At 41.3% G+C, this 20,427-nt stretch overlaps 1 protein-coding gene across 4 annotated transcripts; it reads right to left on the reverse strand.

Moving 5' to 3' along the window:
* Nucleotides 1-1,842: 1,842 nt before the first annotated feature.
* On the reverse strand, nucleotides 1,843-19,713 carry COLEC11 (collectin subfamily member 11). 4 transcript variants are annotated; one of them, XM_054383593.1, is made up of 6 exons: nucleotides 19,584-19,713; nucleotides 13,080-13,151; nucleotides 5,405-5,476; nucleotides 4,440-4,493; nucleotides 2,389-2,484; nucleotides 1,843-2,234 (listed from the first exon to the last, which is right to left on the reverse strand). In XM_054383593.1, exons 1-6 carry the CDS (start codon nucleotides 19,711-19,713, stop codon nucleotides 1,843-1,845), a joined length of 816 nt encoding a protein of 271 aa, XP_054239568.1. The 4 variants fall into 4 exon arrangements, with proteins under 4 accessions (XP_054239568.1, XP_054239570.1, XP_054239569.1 ...); XM_054383595.1 differs by lacking the exon at nucleotides 13,080-13,151; XM_054383594.1 differs by lacking the exon at nucleotides 5,405-5,476.
* Between the last annotated feature and the right edge of the window lie 714 nt (nucleotides 19,714-20,427).

The raw sequence follows: 20,427 nt of genomic DNA on the forward strand, positions 1-20,427 counted from the left end.
GCCACTATGCTACTAGGCTGAGAAACATAATTTTTCCTGATTGTACATGTGTTAAATCGACCAGAAATCAACTCAAACCTTTAGAACCCCTCTGAGTCGAGGTACACCACAGAGCAAACAAACTGAACTACACAGTTTTATTCCTAGGGAATAAACTTCTTAGGGCTGCTCCATACAGGCTGAGTGCCACATGCAATGTTGATTTCTGCTTCCAGTAAAGGTTTCCTCCTATGGGGGTCAGCAGCTGGAGGGTGAAAGAAATGATGAAGGGATTGTTCCTTTCCAGTCCCTTCATCACTTCTTGCCCAATTCCTTGCAGAGGTAAACACCAGAAGTGCAGATTTTGCTCCTTTCAGGACAGCTAGAGACTTTACGCACTAGCCTTGGTCCCCTTGGCCAAATGGTGAAATAAGGACTGTTGCAGCCAATGTACAGGGCTCTGACAATACAAGTAATTTCCAAGAGCTGAAAAACAGTGGCCTGAAGAACATAATAACCGGGGGACATAAATGTTTTTGTTTTTTTTTTCCATTGCCTTTATTTTTCATCTTAAATTTTAATAGAAATTGAGGTTGCCTAAATGCTCTAAACATGAAGGCAATCTTTATAAACATGGAGTGACTTCCAGCTATACTAGGAGCATTTACCATCTGAAAAAACTTCCTACCTCTTCAGAAGACCTTTTCATGTTTCTAAGGAAATCAAACATTCTAAAAGCAACTTTCAAAACCTGAATGAAAAACAAACAGCAACTTCAGCGCACACATAATGAGGGAGCTCTAGATATCTGTAACTCAGGTTTGGACTGGTTTAGTATAGCTAAAATTATTTGACAAAAGTATATTAGAGATTTGAAGGGATTTTGAAGACTTCTATGCAGGCAGGAAATAATAATGACATTCAAAAGGCACTATTCTAAGCACACAAATTGCTCCACTGGAATTGTTAGCTTCCTGCAAATTCTGTGAGGTCTTTGAACATTGGTGTAGAACCATGCTCATATTATTGAACAGATTTCAATATGCAGTGGGAAGAACACCTAACATACCTACATTTATTAGGAAGAAAGTAAAGCAATCAAAGGAACCATCTGGGGCTTGAAACAGTTCATGCACTGAATCCATCCTCACCTACAGAATGTAGAAACCCAGAATTTTACCTTTGGTCAACCTCAAAACACCCATCTGGCTGGAATCCCTTTCAGCACTAAAAGATAAGAACTTTGTCATCCTTCAACACTAAAACTAAGTTTACTTAAGTGTCTCCTTGTCATACATCTGTGAATGTATACATCAATTTAATAAACGTTACAAAATTGGTAGGATTCCCAATTTGTTGGTTTGTTTTATATTAAAAAAAAGTTGTAATATCTTCTCATCCTAGAAATGTACAGTAGTATTTGTACTCGTTAACTGGAGCATAGAAAACATTTGCCTTGCTGCTGAAATACCCCTGTAGCACTAGAAGCAATTAACATTTCTAATAACAAAATTTGCTAAGATAAAAGAATATCAAGAATCTACTACTTCTTCAGAAATTATAAGTCTAATAACTAGAGGCCAAATTCTGCCTTTCCTTTTACTTGTGCAAGTGCATTTGAGGGCAGAATTTAGCCTCAAATCACATTTTTATCTAGGTACAAATATTTTCTAATAGAAAAACCCAAGCTGTATCTTATCACTGCTCTTCCCTTCTAAAGGGTAAATACTGATATTTGAAATACCTAAATTGTATTTACATCTGTACAACTCTGATGCCACGTACTTGCAAAATATCACTTGCACTCTACAGACATGGTGTAAATTGGCCTAAGAAACTTTTCTTAAGATAGAGTAGGCAAGCTTAGACGTTTTCTTTGTCAAATTCACACACAAAATACATGGTAATATGACAGGCAACATCATTCCAGCCTCCAGATGCTACCATCTCCACACAGTCCTCCTCGTCATAAGCATTGTTGGGCTCCCCGCTGCGCCATTTGTTGAAGGTCTGCATGGGCGATCGGTCAGAATAGACAAAATTTCCTTCTTTCTCTAGGTCGTTAATCCCAATGAAAACTCTGGTGAGCCCAGCTTGGTTGATGTACGAGGCAATCAGGTTGTTGGCAGTCTCATCCTTGGGCATGCTCAGCGTTCCTCCTCTTCCATGGCAGTAGAGTTGGGCTTCCTTGTACCTCTTTTCCTCCTTCACCAGCAGGTAGATCTTATTATCTGTCTCACGCACACCAGCGACAGCTGCGGGGGAGGGCAGTGCTGAAAAGTGAGCACTTGCGTTTCTATAAACCAACTTACTGCACACCTCTACACAGCTTCACAAGTCAGCACAGCGCAGTTGCAGCAGTGAAACGAGGCAGCAAGGACAGACAACACTTATCTAAAACTCACCTACCATTTTTAATAAATTTGAGCTCCGTTGTCAGCTGGGCCACCTGGATATCCATTTCACCAATAGCCTTCCTTAGCTGGCTGCACTCACAGGGGATTCCTGTGAAATGATATGGATACACCCAGATCAGAAAGCTCTCTAATTGCAATAATTGCTTTAATCCATTTCATAGAATGCTAGAATGGTTGAGGTTGGAAAAGACTTCTGTCATTGAGTCCAACCGTCAACCTAAGACCACCATGCCCATTAAACCATGCACTGAAGTGCCATGTTCACATGTTTTTTGAATGCCTCCAGGGATGGTGACTCCACTGCCTCCCTGGTCAGCCTGTTCCAATGCCTGACCACTATTTCAGTAAAGATTTTTTCCTAATATCCAATCCCTTGGCACAATTTCAGGCCATCTCATCTCATCGTATCACCTGATTCTAGGAAGAAGAGACTGACCCCCACCTCACTACAACCTCCTTTGAAGGGGCTGCAAAGAGCAATGAGGTCTCTCAGCCTCCTTTAGTCCAGACTAAACAGTCCCAGTTCCCTTAGGTGCTCTTCACAAGACCTATTCTGCAGACCCTTCACCAGCTTCATTGCCCTTCTCTGGACACACTGGAGCACCTCAGTGTCTTTCTTCTTGTAGTGAGGGCCCCAAAACTGAACACAGTATTCGAGGTGCAGCCTCACCAGTGCTGAGTAGAGAGGCACAACCACTTCCCTGCTTATGCTAGCAGGTCACACGATTCCTGATGCAGGCCAGGCTGCTGTTGGCCACCTTGGCCACCAGAGCACACTCTTGGCTCACATTAAGCCTGCTGTCAACCAGTACCTCCAGATCCTTTTCTGTGGAGCAACTTTCATGAACACACCCAGCCTGGCAGCCCCAGTCAGAAACCCAGAGCCTTTGCTAGATTGCCCCATCATATGGTTTTCATGGATATCTGGACCTATCCAGTTCCCATGAAGCTTCAGCCCTGCATAATTAGAGCTAACCTAAAGACAGACAGATTCCCTGAAAAAAACCCACCATAAATTATTTTTTTTAATTAAAAATTTGTCAAAATTTCCTATTTTGAGTAAAATTACTCTCCTTAGTCTTCTCCAAACTGCACTTTTTCCACAGAAAAAAATCTACACAGCACATTGTTCACGTGTTCATTCTGAGAAACATAACACAGCAGATACAAAAGGCTAATGTTCCAATCACATAGTGCACATAATTGACTACAAAGTGTAACTCTGTGCTTATGCAAGTAGAATTTACAGTACTTCTAGTAAAAATAGAAGACCATCTGTTAACCTAATTGATAATGGCTTCACAAAGGTAATCTGAATGAGAATACTGGAAGGGTCATTGCTACACCATAGCAGGAGGAATTCGACTCCAGTTCTTGTGTAATTGCTCAAGTCTGCACTTGACTACCCAGTTAGGGTAGGCTTAGATGTCTACAGCACAAAGTACTCACTCTGCAAAAGTGTACTTGAGGACTTGGCAGTCTGGCTCAAGAATTGCAATGACAAACCATGCTCTCCAGAGACAGCTAATTGGTGCACCTCTAGTGCACCCTGCCAGAAAGGGCCAAATTAGCTAAAATCTGAATCTGCTGCTTTTGTATGGCTTACACTTCTTATGGCAGGCTTTGATCATTTTCCTCTGGAAGATCTGTGTTCCTGGTAATCTCCTGCACCTATAACAATAATCAATGGAGCAGGAAGAGCTTCCTTTGTGTTGGCTGGGAGCCAGAGTGGAATATGGCAGAGATGTCTCTTTGCACTGATGATGAATGATATGGACAGTTCACTTCAGTTCCTACTGGTCTTCTGAGGTGATCACACCTCTGATGAGCTCTGAGACATTGCTTGACAAATATACAAGTCCAGCAACTACTGCAGCCTCAATAATTTTAAGTAATTTGAGCATAACGGCAGTGAAATATTACAGTGGCTACACAAACATTTAATTTTTCATTCTTTCCCCCACTACAAACAGACAAGTATTTTGGTGATGATGCATGCATCTTCTCAAATCCTTCACATACACATGGTGTGTCATGAATTACCTGGGTCGCCATTAGGACCTGGTGGTCCTATGTCACCGTTATCTCCTTTTTCACCTAAAGACATGAAAAAGAATATCAATTTAAAGCAGCTTTTTTGGTCAACGTCCATTTAGCACTTGTTTACTTTGGTAACAGTGACCTGTGGAAAGCAGAAATATGCCCAAGAAAAAAACTGAGATTTTTCTGTGCTAGCTGTTCCACAACAAAGGCCAGCCAAAGCTATGAAATTTGATGACTATGAACACAAAGAATATGTACCAATATATTCTTTCTGACATGTATGAACCTCATTTTGAGGGTGACAGAGCTCTGAAACAGGCTGCCCAGAAAGGTTGTGGGGTTCTCCATCTCTGAAGGCATTCAAAACCCAACCTGGACGCCATCCTGTGCAACCTGCCACAGTAATCCTGCTCTAAGCAAGGGGGTTGGACTAGGCAATCTTCAGAGGTTCCTTCTAGCCCCTACCATTCTGTGATTCACAGAACCAGTAAGTTCAGATGCTGTAGAGAGAAAAGGGTTGGATATGCTACACTGGTGCCTAAATCAAGATTCACAGTCTAGAGACTTCAATGAACACTGGTCCTTAACTGCACTCACTTAGGAAGCCTACAGGGTAGCAAGTCGAAAATTCAAGGTTTTTGGCTCTTAGAAGTCTGCCAAAATACAGTGCATCTTCCCATCTGCTTCTCTTACTGTCCACATTTGTGAGATGGTGCACAAAATTCTTTATTTAGCCTTAAACTAAGATTCTCAGGCTGCTTTAAAGCTAAACACATAAAAAAGTAACTGCAAAAGGTAACTGTCTGAGAGATCTCAGTCATCTGGGTAAACACAGCATGAGAAACTCTACTGTGGGAACCTTTGACACTTGTTAAGTATTTTGCAAGCCCCTAAAGTTTTTCAAAGCTAAATGATCACAAACTTCTCATACAGAACAAATGGAGAAACAGCTGAACCTTGCATACCTTTTGAACCAATAGGACCAATTTTTCCATGTCGTCCCATGCTGCCTTTCTGTCCTTTGTCCCCCATTTCTCCTGTATGGAACAGAAAGAGGAAAGACATTTGGCTTGCAAGATCAGTTTTTACAGGGAGCAAACCCACGCTATATGCCCAATATTCATTGAAGTCCAGAGGTCCACCTCACTCCCTCTGAAGAAGTTACATGTACCTAAATCACCTAATCTTTGCAAAGCAATTCACATTAACAAGGCACGCAGGTGTAAATGGAAACAGATCTTGCCTAAGAGTCACAGGAATCATAGAATAGTTTCATAGAATCATTAAGGTTGGAAAATATGATAGAACATCAAGTCTCCCTGTCCACCCAACACTACCGTAACCACTGAACCATATATCAAAGTGCCGTGTCAACAGAGTTTTGAACACTTCCAGGGACTGTGACTCCCCCATCTTCCTAGGCAGCCTGTCCCAATGCCTGATCAGGCTTTCAGTAAAGGAAGTATTTTCTCTTTTCCTAATATCCCATCTAAACCTCACCTGGTGCCACCCGAGGCCATTCCCTCTATCACTTTCACAACAGCTTCACAGCCTACCTAAGGATGGAATCTGTTGGATTGTGCAAGCTATAAAGCTACTGATGGTACCATTGCTTATTTATCCAATTTATGTGTCCTTGAAATTATCTAAAGTATCAGCTTGTAATGAATTTTTTAATTTGTCTGAAAGTGACCTTTCTTGCTTTGGATATTTGTGAATCAGGATTACTGTAACAGATTGTCAGATCGTAGAATCATAGAACTGTTGAGGTTGGAAGAGACCTTTGACATCAGTGAGTCCAGCTGCTTGCGTAGAGCTCTCAGTCCCACCACTGCTGCTAAGCCACTACCACTGAACCATGGCCCTCAGCACCACATCTTTTGAATCCCTCCAGAGATGGTGACTCCACCACCTACCTGGGCAGCCTGTTCCAATGCCTCATAATGCTTTCTGTGAAGACGTTTTTCCTAACACCCAACCAGAACCTCCCTTGAACTTGCTTCCTCTTGTCCTGTCACTTGTTGTATGTGAGATGAGACCAACCCCCACCTCCCTCCATCCTCCTTTCAGGGATTTGAAGAAGGAAATAAGATCTCCCCTCAGCCACCTCTTCTGAAGAATAAACAACCCCAGGTGTTGGAGTGCTTTCTCTGTTCAGGCTGCTACACCTGAAATTAAATAAACAAACAGATCTGATGCATAAATAAAATACAATACATAGAATGACTTCACTTTCTTCCTCATAAATACTGCCCAGGAAATGAATTACTTCTCAGTAATAGTCATCAAAACCAACACGATCTGCTCATAAGTAAAAGTGTGTTATCTCAAACAATGAAGACATACATTAAGTCTCCTGTGCTCATTAAAAGAACTGTTTGGATTTGGTTTTCCCTTGCAGTGGCTAACCCCTGCCTCTACTCCAGGGGCTTGCTTATTCTGCTTCTTTGGCAGAATAAATCACAAGGTTTCAAGAGAGACCCTTCTGCCTTGAGGGTATCAAAAGTTTTAATACCTTTTGTAAAGTCGTTTTTAGTGGCCTTATGATTGCCAAAAATGCAGTCTAAAAAGTTGTAATGAAATCAGGAAGAGAGAGCTGGAAAGAAATGAGGACAATGAAAGAAATTAAGTCTCCATAGACCAAAAGTAGAAAATCTAACAGAAAGTTTGAATGGAGAATATGAAGTAAGTCATCTGTCATCTCTCAGATGAAGGTGGTATACACTGGAACCAATTATAAAAGACTTGAAGGATTTTGGAAGGAGCTGAAGAGAAGAAAGCTTAGTGGCCTTTTCAGGCCTACAAACAAGAGAAGAAATAAAATACCAGAGATGAATGGTGGGCTGTACAACCAGTGGAAAAATGAGGACTTAGGCTCTGTGCAATACTATAAATAGAGGCCTTCATACGTATGGCCACTCTCTTCAGACAGAATTAATTGGAACAGACAAGAAGGTATAAAACTTCTTAAAAAAAAGAAAAAGGTGTTAAAAAGACAAATCCAACAGAAACAGAAATTCACCATGTACCAGACAAATTGAACTGAATTGTGTCAAAGGGAAGAGAGCAGCAGTTTACTTCCCAAACTTAAGGATCCGAAGACAAACCAGGTAGGAATTCTTCATGATTTGAGGTAGCGGACATCACGGACACTTACCTAACAACAGAAGAAGTACGCCAAACCAGAACAAAGGTCTCTTGGCTCTAATACCATTCCTGACAGTGATCTTCAGAGACTACTTAGAAAAAGAATGTGAGATACCAAGACTACAATGTCTTTCGCCCAGTGTACCGCCTTAGTATTGCATTACACACACCATTGAAGGTTGGTGGCTGGCTCGGGAACGATGGTTGCAGCATAGTTACAGCTTATATGAACAATCAGTGGAGAATCCCACCCAGGTGGTAATTTATGTAGTTGGGGGAAATAAATTTCATCCAGCATTAGCCACCTGAAAGTTTGTTTTTCAGACAGAGAAGGACAACAAAGCTGGTGAGAAGTCTGGAGAACAGGTTTATGAGAAGCAGCTGAAGGAGCTGGGATTGTTTACTCTGGAAAAGAGAAGGCTGGAGAGAAACTGTTTTCTCTTTACAACTCCTTGAAAGGAGGTTGAGACAGATAGGTGTTGGTTTCTAGTGATAGAACAAGAAGAAATGGCCTCAAGTTGCATAAGCAGAGGTTCAGATTGGATGTTAGGTAAAATTTGTTTACTGAAAGAGTGGTCAGGCATTGGAACAGGCTGCCTAGGGAGGTGGTGGTGTGACCATCACTAGAGATGTTAAAAAAAACATGTAGACATGGTACTTTGGGACATGGTTTAGAGGGCATGGTGGTGTTTGGTTGACAGTTGAACTTGATCATCTTAGAGGTATTTTTCAACCTTAAATGAGTCTATGATTCTATTCATTGGATCTAAGTTCCTTTGGTAGGCAATAGAGGAATAAGCATTTCTCAACAGTGAGCCATCCTACTCATTCTAGATATGTCCTACTGACAAAGAGAAACCTTAAAAGCTTTGCATAACAAACAGGAAAAATGAAAGAGAAAATTATTATCAATCCATATTGACTAGAAAGGCTAGAAAATTTGCAAAGGAAAGCACAGATAATAAGAAAAAAAATCCAATATAGGAAAGCAGCAGGAAAGTTTAAAGTATTTTAAAGCAGATTCAAAAGAAATGGAAATAATATGGTGTCCATTCCCAAATAGGGAAGTTTATGTTCAGATGCTCACAAACACAAATAACAGCCCTCACAGCCCTCACATATCTTACCAAAATTATATTACCCACACAACACCAAGCTTCTTCAGACCAGTGGTCCCTCTTTGATTCTCACAGTGGCAGGAGAAGACACAATACAGTGAGGCCACACAACTCCACTCGCTATCTGCAATCTCCTGCAGATGGATTTGCTAAATCAGTCCTTCAGCAACTTCAGTGAGTGCCTCCTAGCTTAGGTCTGATGGGATCTGGTGACTCTGCAACCTCAGTCATATCCTCCTCAGGCAATTCTGTACAGATGTAATAGTCTCAACCTGTCCAGTTTCTCCTTATGAGGCAGCTCCTCCACATCTCTGGTGCCCCTGTCTAGTCTCTGGTTCCTCTTGAGAGGCAGAGGCCAGTATCTCTGTCATAGAATCACAGAATTGTTTTGGTTGGAAAAGACCTCTAAGATCATCACATCCAACCCTTGACCTAACAGCATGCCCCTGATCAGCTGTCACTATGGGGGTCAGGCTTCTAGGCACAGCAAAATCAGCTGCAAACACAAGCTCCCACTTTTGTCCTTGGTATCTTCTCTAATGATGGGCAGTTTTGTTGGTTTTGGGGCTGCTGCTAATGACTTTAGAGCAGTTCTTGAGTTTGAAGTGACTGTTCTGTTTTTTCTTTTGGCATCATGGAAATATGGATTAAATTATACATCCCTAATGTCCCACGGCAATATCTTTATTTACACTGAAGCCAATCTGCCATCTTTTTGTCCACTCAGATTAACATGGATTTTCTCAAGATCTTATCTGAATCCAGGTGGAACTGAAAGACAGCTTTGAACCAGATACTCCCTTTGTGAATCCACAACTGTCAATGTCAGGACTTTCGTATGGAAACCTGCCTGCAGCACTCCTTAGTGAGCAATAAATCCACGTAAAAGTTGACACAGAAGTGTAAAGGATTGATTGATTACATATTAATGAGCAACCAGTAATACTAAAATATAAATTAAGATATTATTACCTCTCTTTAGAATTTGATTACACAAATGACTGAGCACTCTGGCTCCAATCCAGTTAAATTAATGACTCTTCTCTTGTACTTAAGATGCTTTGCCTGTACTAGTCAACTGAATGCCTGAGACTGTTCCCTGGCAGTGTGAACCAGGTGGCTGAGAATGCTACACCCCATGATATTATATTGTCATACCCTTCAAGCCAGGATAATCACCTGCAAGCTGCTCATTGTGTTAGCTCCCAAAATGTGCCCAAGAATTGCCTGTGAAAGTTAGCTGGCAAAAGCCAAAATCACTGTGCTAGCACTGCAGAGGGAGAGAATTGAGTTCCAAGCCTAAGAATAGCATGTGACTACTTCACATACCATTGTAATTAAGCATAAATGAACTATGATGTAGAAAGGCTAAAATTAAAATATTAAAAGAATGTATTTTCAAATGCTTATGGCTTTAAGAAAACTGAAATCTCATCTCTTCAAATGAGCTCTTCCTTTGAATATGGATTCCAACACTAATTTCACCCTCTTCTTATTTTGATTAAGTGTCCAGTGAAGGGCAACAAAGTTGGTGAAGGGTCCAGAGAACAGGTCCTTGTGAAGACCACCTCAGGAAAATGGGGTTTGTTTAGTTTGGAAAAAACAAGGCTGAGGGGAGATCTTCTCACTCTCTACAACTCCCCGAAAGGACGTTGGAGTCAGGTGGGTGTTGGTCTTTTCTCCCTTGTAACAACTGATAGGATGAGAGGAAATGGCCTCAAGTTGCACCAGGGGAGGTTTAGGTTGGATACTGGGAAAAATGTCTTTACTGAAAGAGTAGTCAGGCATTGGAACAGGCTGCCCAGGGAGATGGTGGAGTCACCATCCCTGGAGGGATTAAAAAAAATATGTAGACATGGAACTTTGGCACATGCTTTGGTGGTCATCGTTGTGTTGGCTTGACAACTGGTCTACATGACCTTAAATGTCTTTTCCAACCAAAGCAATTCTATGATTGCTGTAAGCAGAATCCATGCTACCCTGGGAATATTCACAGCATTGCATTGTTCTTGAAATATCTGTGTGGATTTGTATACATGGAAGTTATGGCCTCACAGATTGGATCATGACTCAGTGATGGGTGTGTGCAGTACAGCAATCAGTCCAAGTGGGGAAAGTTACATCCATGGACTTCACACTCCAAAACTTGCACTGGAGTACACACGACTTTAATCTGAATCAGCCACTGGACTTGATCCAGTGTTCTATGCTTTACAGAAGGCCAACAGTTTTATATTCTGCTGACATGCTGTGCATCATAATTGACCTATACAATTAATTAAAAGCAATGAGGAAAGTAAGTGGAATTTAACCTTAATCAGTGCCCAAAGACATCAAGATGTCTGATGTCACCCTGAAACATCAGGACGTTCAGAAACAGAACCAGAAAGCTTTAATGTGCATTAGTTTCTGAAAGACTAAAATCTGAAAACACCATGAAGAGAGGATATGATAAAAGCATTTGCAGCACTTTCTAATCTGAAGGTCTTTAAGAGAAACATTTATTTGTAAATTATTTATTCACTGATTATTAGATACCTAAGGAGCTCATAGAAACTAAGCACATTTTCTTAGGATGAATTTGCTTGAGAAATAAAGAAAGGGCAGAGAAAAGAAAAAAAAGGTGAGTGTGATTCTAATAATGTAAATTAACACCAAAAGCAGAAACTCTACAAATGTTGCAGAACTCTGAGTAACCTGATCTAAAGTTGAAGTCAGGCCTATTTTAAGCAGGAGCTTGGACTACATGAGCTCTCTATGACCTTTTAATCTAAATGATTCTGTGGTACTTTAACTTCTCTACATGCTGCATTACCTTGCAAGAGTTGAAATTTTAATTTCCAGTATCTTTAATAAGAGTTGTCCTTGAAGAGTACACCTCCATAAGGGAAATACATGGACTGAACACCCACATCCCTCATGGGAGCTGTAAAATTTTCAGTGCATTGTAAGGGGGGCAGAGCTCCAGCTATGGATTTTGGTTCCAGGAAAGATGCAGGTATCAGATTCCCATAACTGCCGAAAAGAACTACATAATGGATCGTGTATCATCATAAGGCAGTGTAAATTCAACTGGTTTGGAAGGAAGCTTAGAAATTAATTTCAGCAAGAACTAACTCCATTGTTCTGATGACAGGAATTTCAAATGTTTAATTTCAATACTGGAGTTAAAGGTTTTGACTACTCCCAATGTGATTTTTTTTTCCCCCAGAATGTGGCTCTCCTGACAAACTTTCAAAGGTTAAATTTCCTCCTTGCTTCAGGAGGAAAAACAAATGTGAAAAACCAGAATTTCCTGCAAGCCATGTTTGTCTTAGCTCTAAAACTGAATCCTGCTGAGGACTATTCCTCTGCAGAGCTCCGAGACCTTTTGAACTACAATGTACATTATCAATATATTTTCATAAATATTACCAAACTGTGATTCAAAACATGCCTGTTATGGCTTACTGCCTTCACTCTATGGCTTTAATTGAGGTATTGAGTGTTCCCAGTGACAAACAAAATGAAACAAGAAAATTGAGCCACATGATTTTTTCCCTCTGATCCAGTATGAAGTTTTCTTTTGCAGAAGGCAAATTATGGAAAAAAAAATCCTATCTTTTCCCTTTTTTTTTTTTTTAACTAGAAAGCAATAGTGTACAAATGGGTACCTATGGTTGTACTGGTTTTGACTGGGATAGAGTTAGTTTTCTTCATCGTATCTAGCATGGAGCTATGTTTTGGTTTCATGACCAAAACAGAGTTGATAACACAGGGATGGTTTTGTTACTACTGAGCAGTACTCACACAGAGTCAAAGCTTTTTCTGCTCTTCACACCACCCCACCAGTGAGTAGTCTGGGGGTGCACAAGAAACTGGGTGAGGACACATCTGGGACAGCTGACCCCATCTAACCAAAGGGATATTCCATACCATATGATGTCATGTTCAGCATATAAAGCTGGTTGAAGAAGGAGGAAAGTGGGACACTTGGAGTGATGGTGTCTGTTTTCCCAAGTCACTGTTACACATCATGGATCTCTGCTGTCCTGGAGATGGCTAAACACCTGCCTGCCAATGGGAACTGGTGGATGAATTCTTTATTTTGCTTGTGTGGGTAGCTTTACCTGTTAAACCATCTTTGTCTCAATCCACAAATGTCCTCATTTTTCCCTTTCAAATTCTCTCCCCCATCCAACTAGGGAGAGTGAGCAAGCAGCTGCATGGGGCTGAGCTGCCTACAGGGGTTAAAACACAACAACTATACATGAAAATGCCCAAGAGTGGTTTAGTCACCCAGCAAAGAGAGATAAGATATCCATCATCATTGCTTTGCTAGCAAACACAGCATTTGGTTACAAATTACTTCCAAAGTATCTTTTTCCACAGTTACCTTTTTCTCCTGGAGGCCCAACTCTGCCTGGACGACCTGGAGCACCTTTCTCCCCCTTGACTCCAGCCTCCCCTGTTGACACAAAAGAAAAGGAGGAATCATTAAACCAGGACTATTTTCTGCTGGTGGCAGTGACAAGAGTGTCATTCTCCCCAGTGAAAATAAAAACCTACTATAACAAGAGGAGGAAAAATCACAAGCAAATGTGACCTGACTTAACAGCTTTGCTTGATGCATGAAGAACACAGATTCCTGCAGCTGACATAAACACTGACAAGACCAAAGCCAATACCACTACTGAAGTCTCATACATAGGGTCTAGTTTTGTGGACATTACTCATATCTTTAACCTGCAAAAATCCCAACAGCACAAATCACTTAAGAAAAAGCTTCAGAATGAGGCTCCAGCTTGGCACAGAAAGTTCTGAGCTTGTGTTCGTTGAGCGCTGGGTCTCTGCTAAGGATCTGCTTAAGTCTGAAGTGAAAATGGCTTTAATTACAGCCCCAACCTAACAAAATAAAGAAAGATGTTTAACCCATGTAGACAGGCCTGTAGGATGCCATCGATACATCCATCATTTTAGAGGATCATTTTTAAGCACCAAACTGTATCTTCCTAATCCATAACCTCAGTCATATATTGTGTCTTTTAATCTCTGTGGTAAAACCTGCCATGTGTTGTACTTACATGCACATGGCTCATGGCACGTTATTATATTCAGCATCAGTTATTATCATTATCATATTTAAACATCAATTGCTATAAATGTTTGCCTCCCTGGTGCCTTTCATTGGAAATGTGGAGCTACTTGGCCTGTTTTACCACCTACTATTACATTACTATTGTAGTTTAGTTTGCCATTGACATAAAACTAAAATCTCTTAATCACAAATTTAAAGCATTAAGTAGCTCTCTTGAAAAAACAAAACAAACAGATTTATATCAAAAAGAAGAAAGTTTTATGACTTCCACAGAAAAGGAATTGCCAGGATCTAAAAGCTAGAGCTAGTGCAGCGCCCCTGATTCCCCAATGCTGTGAAGAGTGAGCATTACCTGCTCTCCAGGAAGCTGAAGGGAGCACCATATCAGGGAAGTCAATGGTTATCATGCACCCTTCAGGCTCTGCTCTCTGACATAGCTGGCAACTGTGGTTCAAAGAGGAACCATAAAGGTCACATGTGAAAACAAGCCACAACATGGCACATTTCAAATATGCAGCCTCCAGCTCTTCTTCTCCTTATTGTAGTATATCTACATATTGTGGCTGTGAGCTGAACTCAGGACTCCATCTGTTGTATTTCCTTCTTCAGGCTGCCAGCGGGCTTCCGACCATCCTCCCTGCCTCCAGACATGCAAAAATAGGCCATTCTTTGACCTTAATGAGGACAAACTTCACATCATCCCCAGTGAATAATATTGTTAGTATGAAACAGGCTATTACTTGGCACATTTGGGAACGCCACTTTTTTTTATTATCAGGTAACCAACAGGCTTTGTATGATTGCCTTTCCCCTCTCAGGGCTGGTTATGAGTTCTTTGCTTCCCAAAGATAAATCCTGACAATGACTTTCCTCTGCTCTCAGGAGGCTGAGAGCAGGCTATTACAGGCTATTGCTCTACACGTTCTTCAGAGTGAAAGCTGTGCATTAGGGATCAATAAAATAGATCACTCTTGCTCCAGGCCATTACACTTGCCTGCATTTATTCCTGTAATAAGATGACACTGCATTCCTTAGACTGGGTGTTTGAGAAACTTTCCCTGGGAGAAGATTACCCCATTACAGGCTCAGCCACAGACCACTCAGAATTTTTTGTTATCAGCTGTTTAAAGCAGCAAGACCTTGGCCAAGAGGGACTGATTAGTGGTCCAGTTCAGCCTTGCTGTGTTTTTAAGTTCCTATTATTGCTGTATGTACCCTGAGCACTCTGCAAGCTGAGGAAGCACAGCTTGTGCAGGTGTGGGGGGCAACAAAACAGTTTTCTACCAAGAAACCACAGAATCATGAAGGCTGGAAAAGACTTTGAGAACAGCAAGTTCAACTGTCAACCCAACACCACCATGCCCACTAAACCATGTCCCAAAGTGCTGTGTCTACACACTTTTGAACACCTCCAGGGAAGGTGACTCCACCACCTTCCTGGGCAGCCTGTTTCAATGCCTGACCACTCTTTCAGTAAACAAATTTTTCTTAATATCCCATGTAAAGCACCCCTGGTGCAACATGAGGCCTGCTCTTGTCCCTGCTTCAATTTAATTCATCACCAACTAAGACTAACTTTCAACTTTTGATTCCTGGACTAAATAATAATAAAAAAAAAAGCCAGATTAATTTAGACAGAGATACCTCTCTGCCTCTCTTCGGATCATCAGCCCCCGTGCCACACATTAAACCCAGTCTCTTTGGAGCAGGAGATTAAGACTGGTTCCTCCACCATGGTCTCCTCCACCATGGCCACAGCAGACACAGTTCTTTTGCAGTTGTACCTCCTGCTCAGTCTTCTCACCTATCCCTTTCCAAACTGCTCTTTGCTCCTGTCTTCTGGCATGGAAGACTAGTTTCTTCCTCAGGGCAATGTAGCTCTGGACCAGGCAGCTGAGATAGGGTGAGATGTACCCAGACGTATTCCACAGTGTTTTCATGCCCCACACCCCCAAAACAAATCTAGCACTTTTGGAGATCATCTCATCCAACTCCACTGCCAGAGCAGGTTCATCTAAGAGCAGGTTGCACAGGATGGTGCTCAGGTGGATTTGAATGACCCCAGAGATGGTGACTCTACCACCTCTCTGGGCAGCCTGTTCCATTGCTCTGTTACTCTCAAAGTAAAGAAGTTCCTTCTCATGTTTAGATAGAACTTCCTATGCTCAAGTTAGTGCCTGGTACCTCTTGTCCTGTCACTGGGCATCTACTGTAATGAAAAGAGCACACCAAACATTAAGTACATGAGCTATTAAGCATTCCTTGTCTGGATGCAACTTTCTTTGATTACTCATATTCCTTGTGTGAGTAGACACAACAAGGGTGAGGATAAAAAATTGATTTTATTTATGTAGCACCATTTAAAAAAATGTATCATATGGCACTCAGCCTATTAAGACAATTCCTGCTTTAGATTCTAGAAGAGAGACAAAAAGTGGCAAATGGAGCATTTGAAGTATTAAGCTTTGAAGGATTGTTTCATGTTATTATTTTCACCACATTGCTATTAAATTCAATCTTATTGGCCTATAAAAAGGAACTGGACTTCAGGAAAAATATGAGTGAGCAATGTAGAAAGGCTTCATCATCTATCCCTTCTTCACACACAACGCACTTTTCTTATTATTAATGTTGTTAGCTTTCTAAAACATGGATCAGTCTGCTGTCTGGATTCTCAGAGCCATGGTATGTTTCCCCTTCTGCATTTAATCTTACTCTTTTACCCTGTTAAGGTTATAAAATAAAAAAAAAAAAAAGAAGATAAGTCTGTAAGACCCAAGCTGCTGACCTTAAACTCATTTGTGCCTTTTTCTATTCCTGGTGTCTTTAATGGCTTTCTTCAACTTCCATTTCCACCTCCAGTCTCATCCTCCTTCCGACTCCCCCTCTCCCTTTTATGCTGTGGGGTCTTAATTAGCTTTGTGTAATTTCTTCTCTTTTTTTAAGTTTCCACTCTCTCCACTCAGACTTATTCTTTGTACCCTTCTTCTCCGTTTATCTCTTCCTGTTCTAACATTTCTCCCTTACTTTTGCGTAGTTTTCTCAAATCACATCTCCTTCACCATCCCATTTGTGGTCCACTTTCTTTATCACCTCTGTGGCTTAAACCTCTCCTCCTGTTTTCTCCTCTTCATACATCCCACGATCTTCCTCATTTCTTCCCTGTGCCTATTTTTCTCAAACCCCAAAGGGCTCATTCCTAACAGTGGTGTGGGGCTCTCTGTTCATGGCTGGAGATGTTGCTGGTGGCCCAGCAGAGAAGATGGGGCAGATCTAAAAGCTGCAGAGAGCAAATCCCACTGCATGGGAGCAGCAATTTGGGCACCAAGCCACATATATGCTCAGTTTAAAGGAAGCCTTGGCTGCTGAAATGGGTTGGAGGTGTGCCAGTAGAGGACAGCAGTATCTCATTACCAATTCTCTGAGCCAGACCCCCTGACAGCATAGCTGGAGTACTGAGACCTTTTAGGGATTTCACATAAACTAGGGCTGAATTGGGCCATTTTTTGCTTGGCTGAATTTGTCCATCAATCTCTCTCACTTTTGCAAGTCTTACATCTCATGAAGCAGGTGAAACCATCAGCACATGATGGCGAGCAAACCCCACTTTTGCAAGGCTCACCTCTCCTGAAGCAGAGTGAAGTCATTAACACATGATGGCTTTCAGGCCTCTCTGTGTTGCTTCCAGGGCTCAGGACTGCCTTCTGACAAAGGGTTAGGGTACTACACTGTCTATGTTTTTAAAGAAGCTCTGCTGCATGTAGCAAAAAATAATAATGACACCCAAATAAAAATGCTCATCACAGATATTTGTGTAATCAGTCAAAACTAGCAAGGAAACTATGGCAAGGAAGTTACAAAAGTTGGCAAAGCCTGTCAGCTTCTTAGAAATGAAAAATTGTCTCAAAGCTTCAGTCCCCAGTGCTATGGAGTCTTCCAATTTGACTGATCTTCTGTGTAACTTTGCACAACATATATTTAAATGGATTGTAATCTTCTCTGCAAGTTAGATTGACAGCACCAACTTAAGCCTAATTTACAGTAAATATACAAAACAAATAGAACAACTTTACTTAACTGAAAGGTGGTGTAGTAGGGTGGGAGTTGGTCTCTTCTCCCAAGAAACTGACAATAGGATGAGAAGAAATGGCCTCAAGTTGTACCAGAGGAGGTGTACATTGGATATTAGGAAAAAATTGTTTACTGAATGAGTGGTCAGGCATTGGAACAGGATGCCCAAGGAAGTGGCGGGGTCAGCATCCCTGGATGTGTTCAAAAATGTGTAGACATGTCACTCTGGAACACGGTTTAGTGGGCATGGTGTTGTTCTGTTGACAGTTGGACTTGATGATATCAGAGGTCTTTTCTAACCTTAAGGATTCTAAGGCTTGCTCAAACCTCAGAAGACATGGATATGGTGTTGTTCTTCCTAACTAGAACATTTGCAGAAGGTGTAAAGATTATTAAGGCTTCAATGGCCACTTATTGAAGTAAAATTCTAAAATAAAGACTTTGATTTAGCTTAGGCATCCAGAGCTGCACATACAATAAAAATAAAACAGTATAACCTTTTTGGTCCTGAGCCAAGTAGCCAAGCACAACTTACAGCCCAACAGTCTTGCTTCCAGCACAGGAGAGCCACATGCCAAGTAGGCAATGACTGAAGAACGCAGTTTACAGCACAGTCAAACCCATGGCCAGGCTGTGCTCACAGTTTAACTGTGTTAACACCTGCAGGGCAGAGCTGAGCCTTGTCCTCACCAATCAGTTCACCAGCATAGACAGTGTCTGTAGTGCATACAATGGTCCTCAGGCAACGAAGTGAAGCCCACAGTTATACCAGACAAGAGCATTGTTAGCTGGGTTTTGTGATACTACAGTGCATAACTATCAGCAAAACCAGAAGGTTAGTTGTGCAATGTTTAAACAATTTTCTTTTTATTGTTCATGAGAAACTGGTGTTTTGTTTGGGGTTTTTTGTTTGGTTGGTTGGTTTTTTGTTTGGGTTTTTTTTTTTGGTGTTTGTCCTTAACAGGCATTTCCTCATGCTTACAGGTCTTACACTCTAATAAAAACATCATAGCCTCCCAAACTGGGAATTACTATAAGTGACTAAACCGGGCTGGGATTTCACATAATTTTTTAAATTTTGTTTGTTTAAAATACTAATTCTTACCAGTTGTTGATTTCCTACCTAATATACATTTTTCTTGCTATGAAAAAACCAATAATATATCATACTGAGTTTTTCTGGGCAATGGTTTGTGGGCATCTGTTGTAAAAATGTCCACAGAAACTATAGAAATGCTGAAAAAAACCCCAAATAATTTTTAATTTCTTCCAAAAGGCACTTGAGTATTTAAAAACAGGAGGAAGACAAATAAGGAAAACTAGAATTATATACAAAGAGAAGACTAGAAAATCCAAAATACTTCTCATTACACTGACAAATGTCAATGAAAACCTCTCTAGGTATAAAGAAAGAACTGGTTTGACAGTCTTTGGGTATTTGTAGCACACCTGAGCACCAACACAGAGAATCTGTGCCAAAGGAACAAGCCCTGCTGATGGAGAGCAAGTATGGGAAGCTTTGGCATGCATTCTTGGAACCATGTTTATTTTAGCAGACTTAAGTTCCTCTTGACAGATGTCAAAACTCCATTTTTAAGTAGGCTACAAACAGGACAAGAGGGCAACTGAAAGGCACTTTCTTGTCTCTGTTAGAAAATATCTAGTGGTGTAAATGAGCCTGTCAGAAAGAAAGGGTTTGTGTTTGAATGATGGAGGAGGCTTCCACATTACCTTTGAGGCCTGGAACAAGAATCTGAACAGAACAGGACTCCTCTGCAATATGTTGAGGATATCCAGACCTTAGCAGCAACAGGAAGGCAAGGCTAATTAGAGTCACCAAGAAAACCAGATCTCTCTTCATAATGAGCATTTACAGGTCACTGACTCCTAAACAAAAGAATGAATAAACAGTTATAAGAATTAAAAAAACTTTCAACAGTTTCTGAACATATGCAGCATCCTCCTACAAATACAGTGCTCGTAACCCACACAGCATGAGAACATCATGTGCAAGTCATAGAATGGTAGGGGTTGGAAGGGACCTCTGGAGATCATCTAGTCCAACTCCCCTGCTACAGCAGGGTCACCTTGAGGCGGTTGCACAGGAACACATCCAGGTGGGTTCAGATACTGGAAGGTCTCCCCAAACCCTTCTTTTCTCCAGGCTGAACAGCCCCAACTCTTGCAGCCTGTCTCCATAGGAGAGGTCCTCCAGCCCTTTGATCATCTTCATGGCCCTCTGGACCTGCTCCAGCAGTTCAATGTCTTTCTTACAGAGGGGGCATCAGAACCAGATACAGCACTTCAGGTGGGGTCTCATGAGAGCAGAGTAGAGGGGGAGAATCACCTTCCTTGTCCTGCTGGTCACATTTCTTTTGATGCAACCCAGGATACAGGCTGCCAATATTGATCAGCATCGAGAAGATTCCTTCTCAGGTTGCTCTTCTCCAGGATAAACAGCCTCAGGTGTCAGCCACTCCTTATAAGAAAGATGTTCCAATCCCCTCAGCATCCTCCTTGCCCTTTGTTGGATTCTCTCCAGTAGTTCCCTGTCCTCTTGAACTGGGAGCCGAGA

This window comes from Indicator indicator, chromosome 9 (assembly GCF_027791375.1).
Source record: "Indicator indicator isolate 239-I01 chromosome 9, UM_Iind_1.1, whole genome shotgun sequence".
Lineage (NCBI taxonomy): Eukaryota > Metazoa > Chordata > Aves > Piciformes > Indicatoridae > Indicator > Indicator indicator.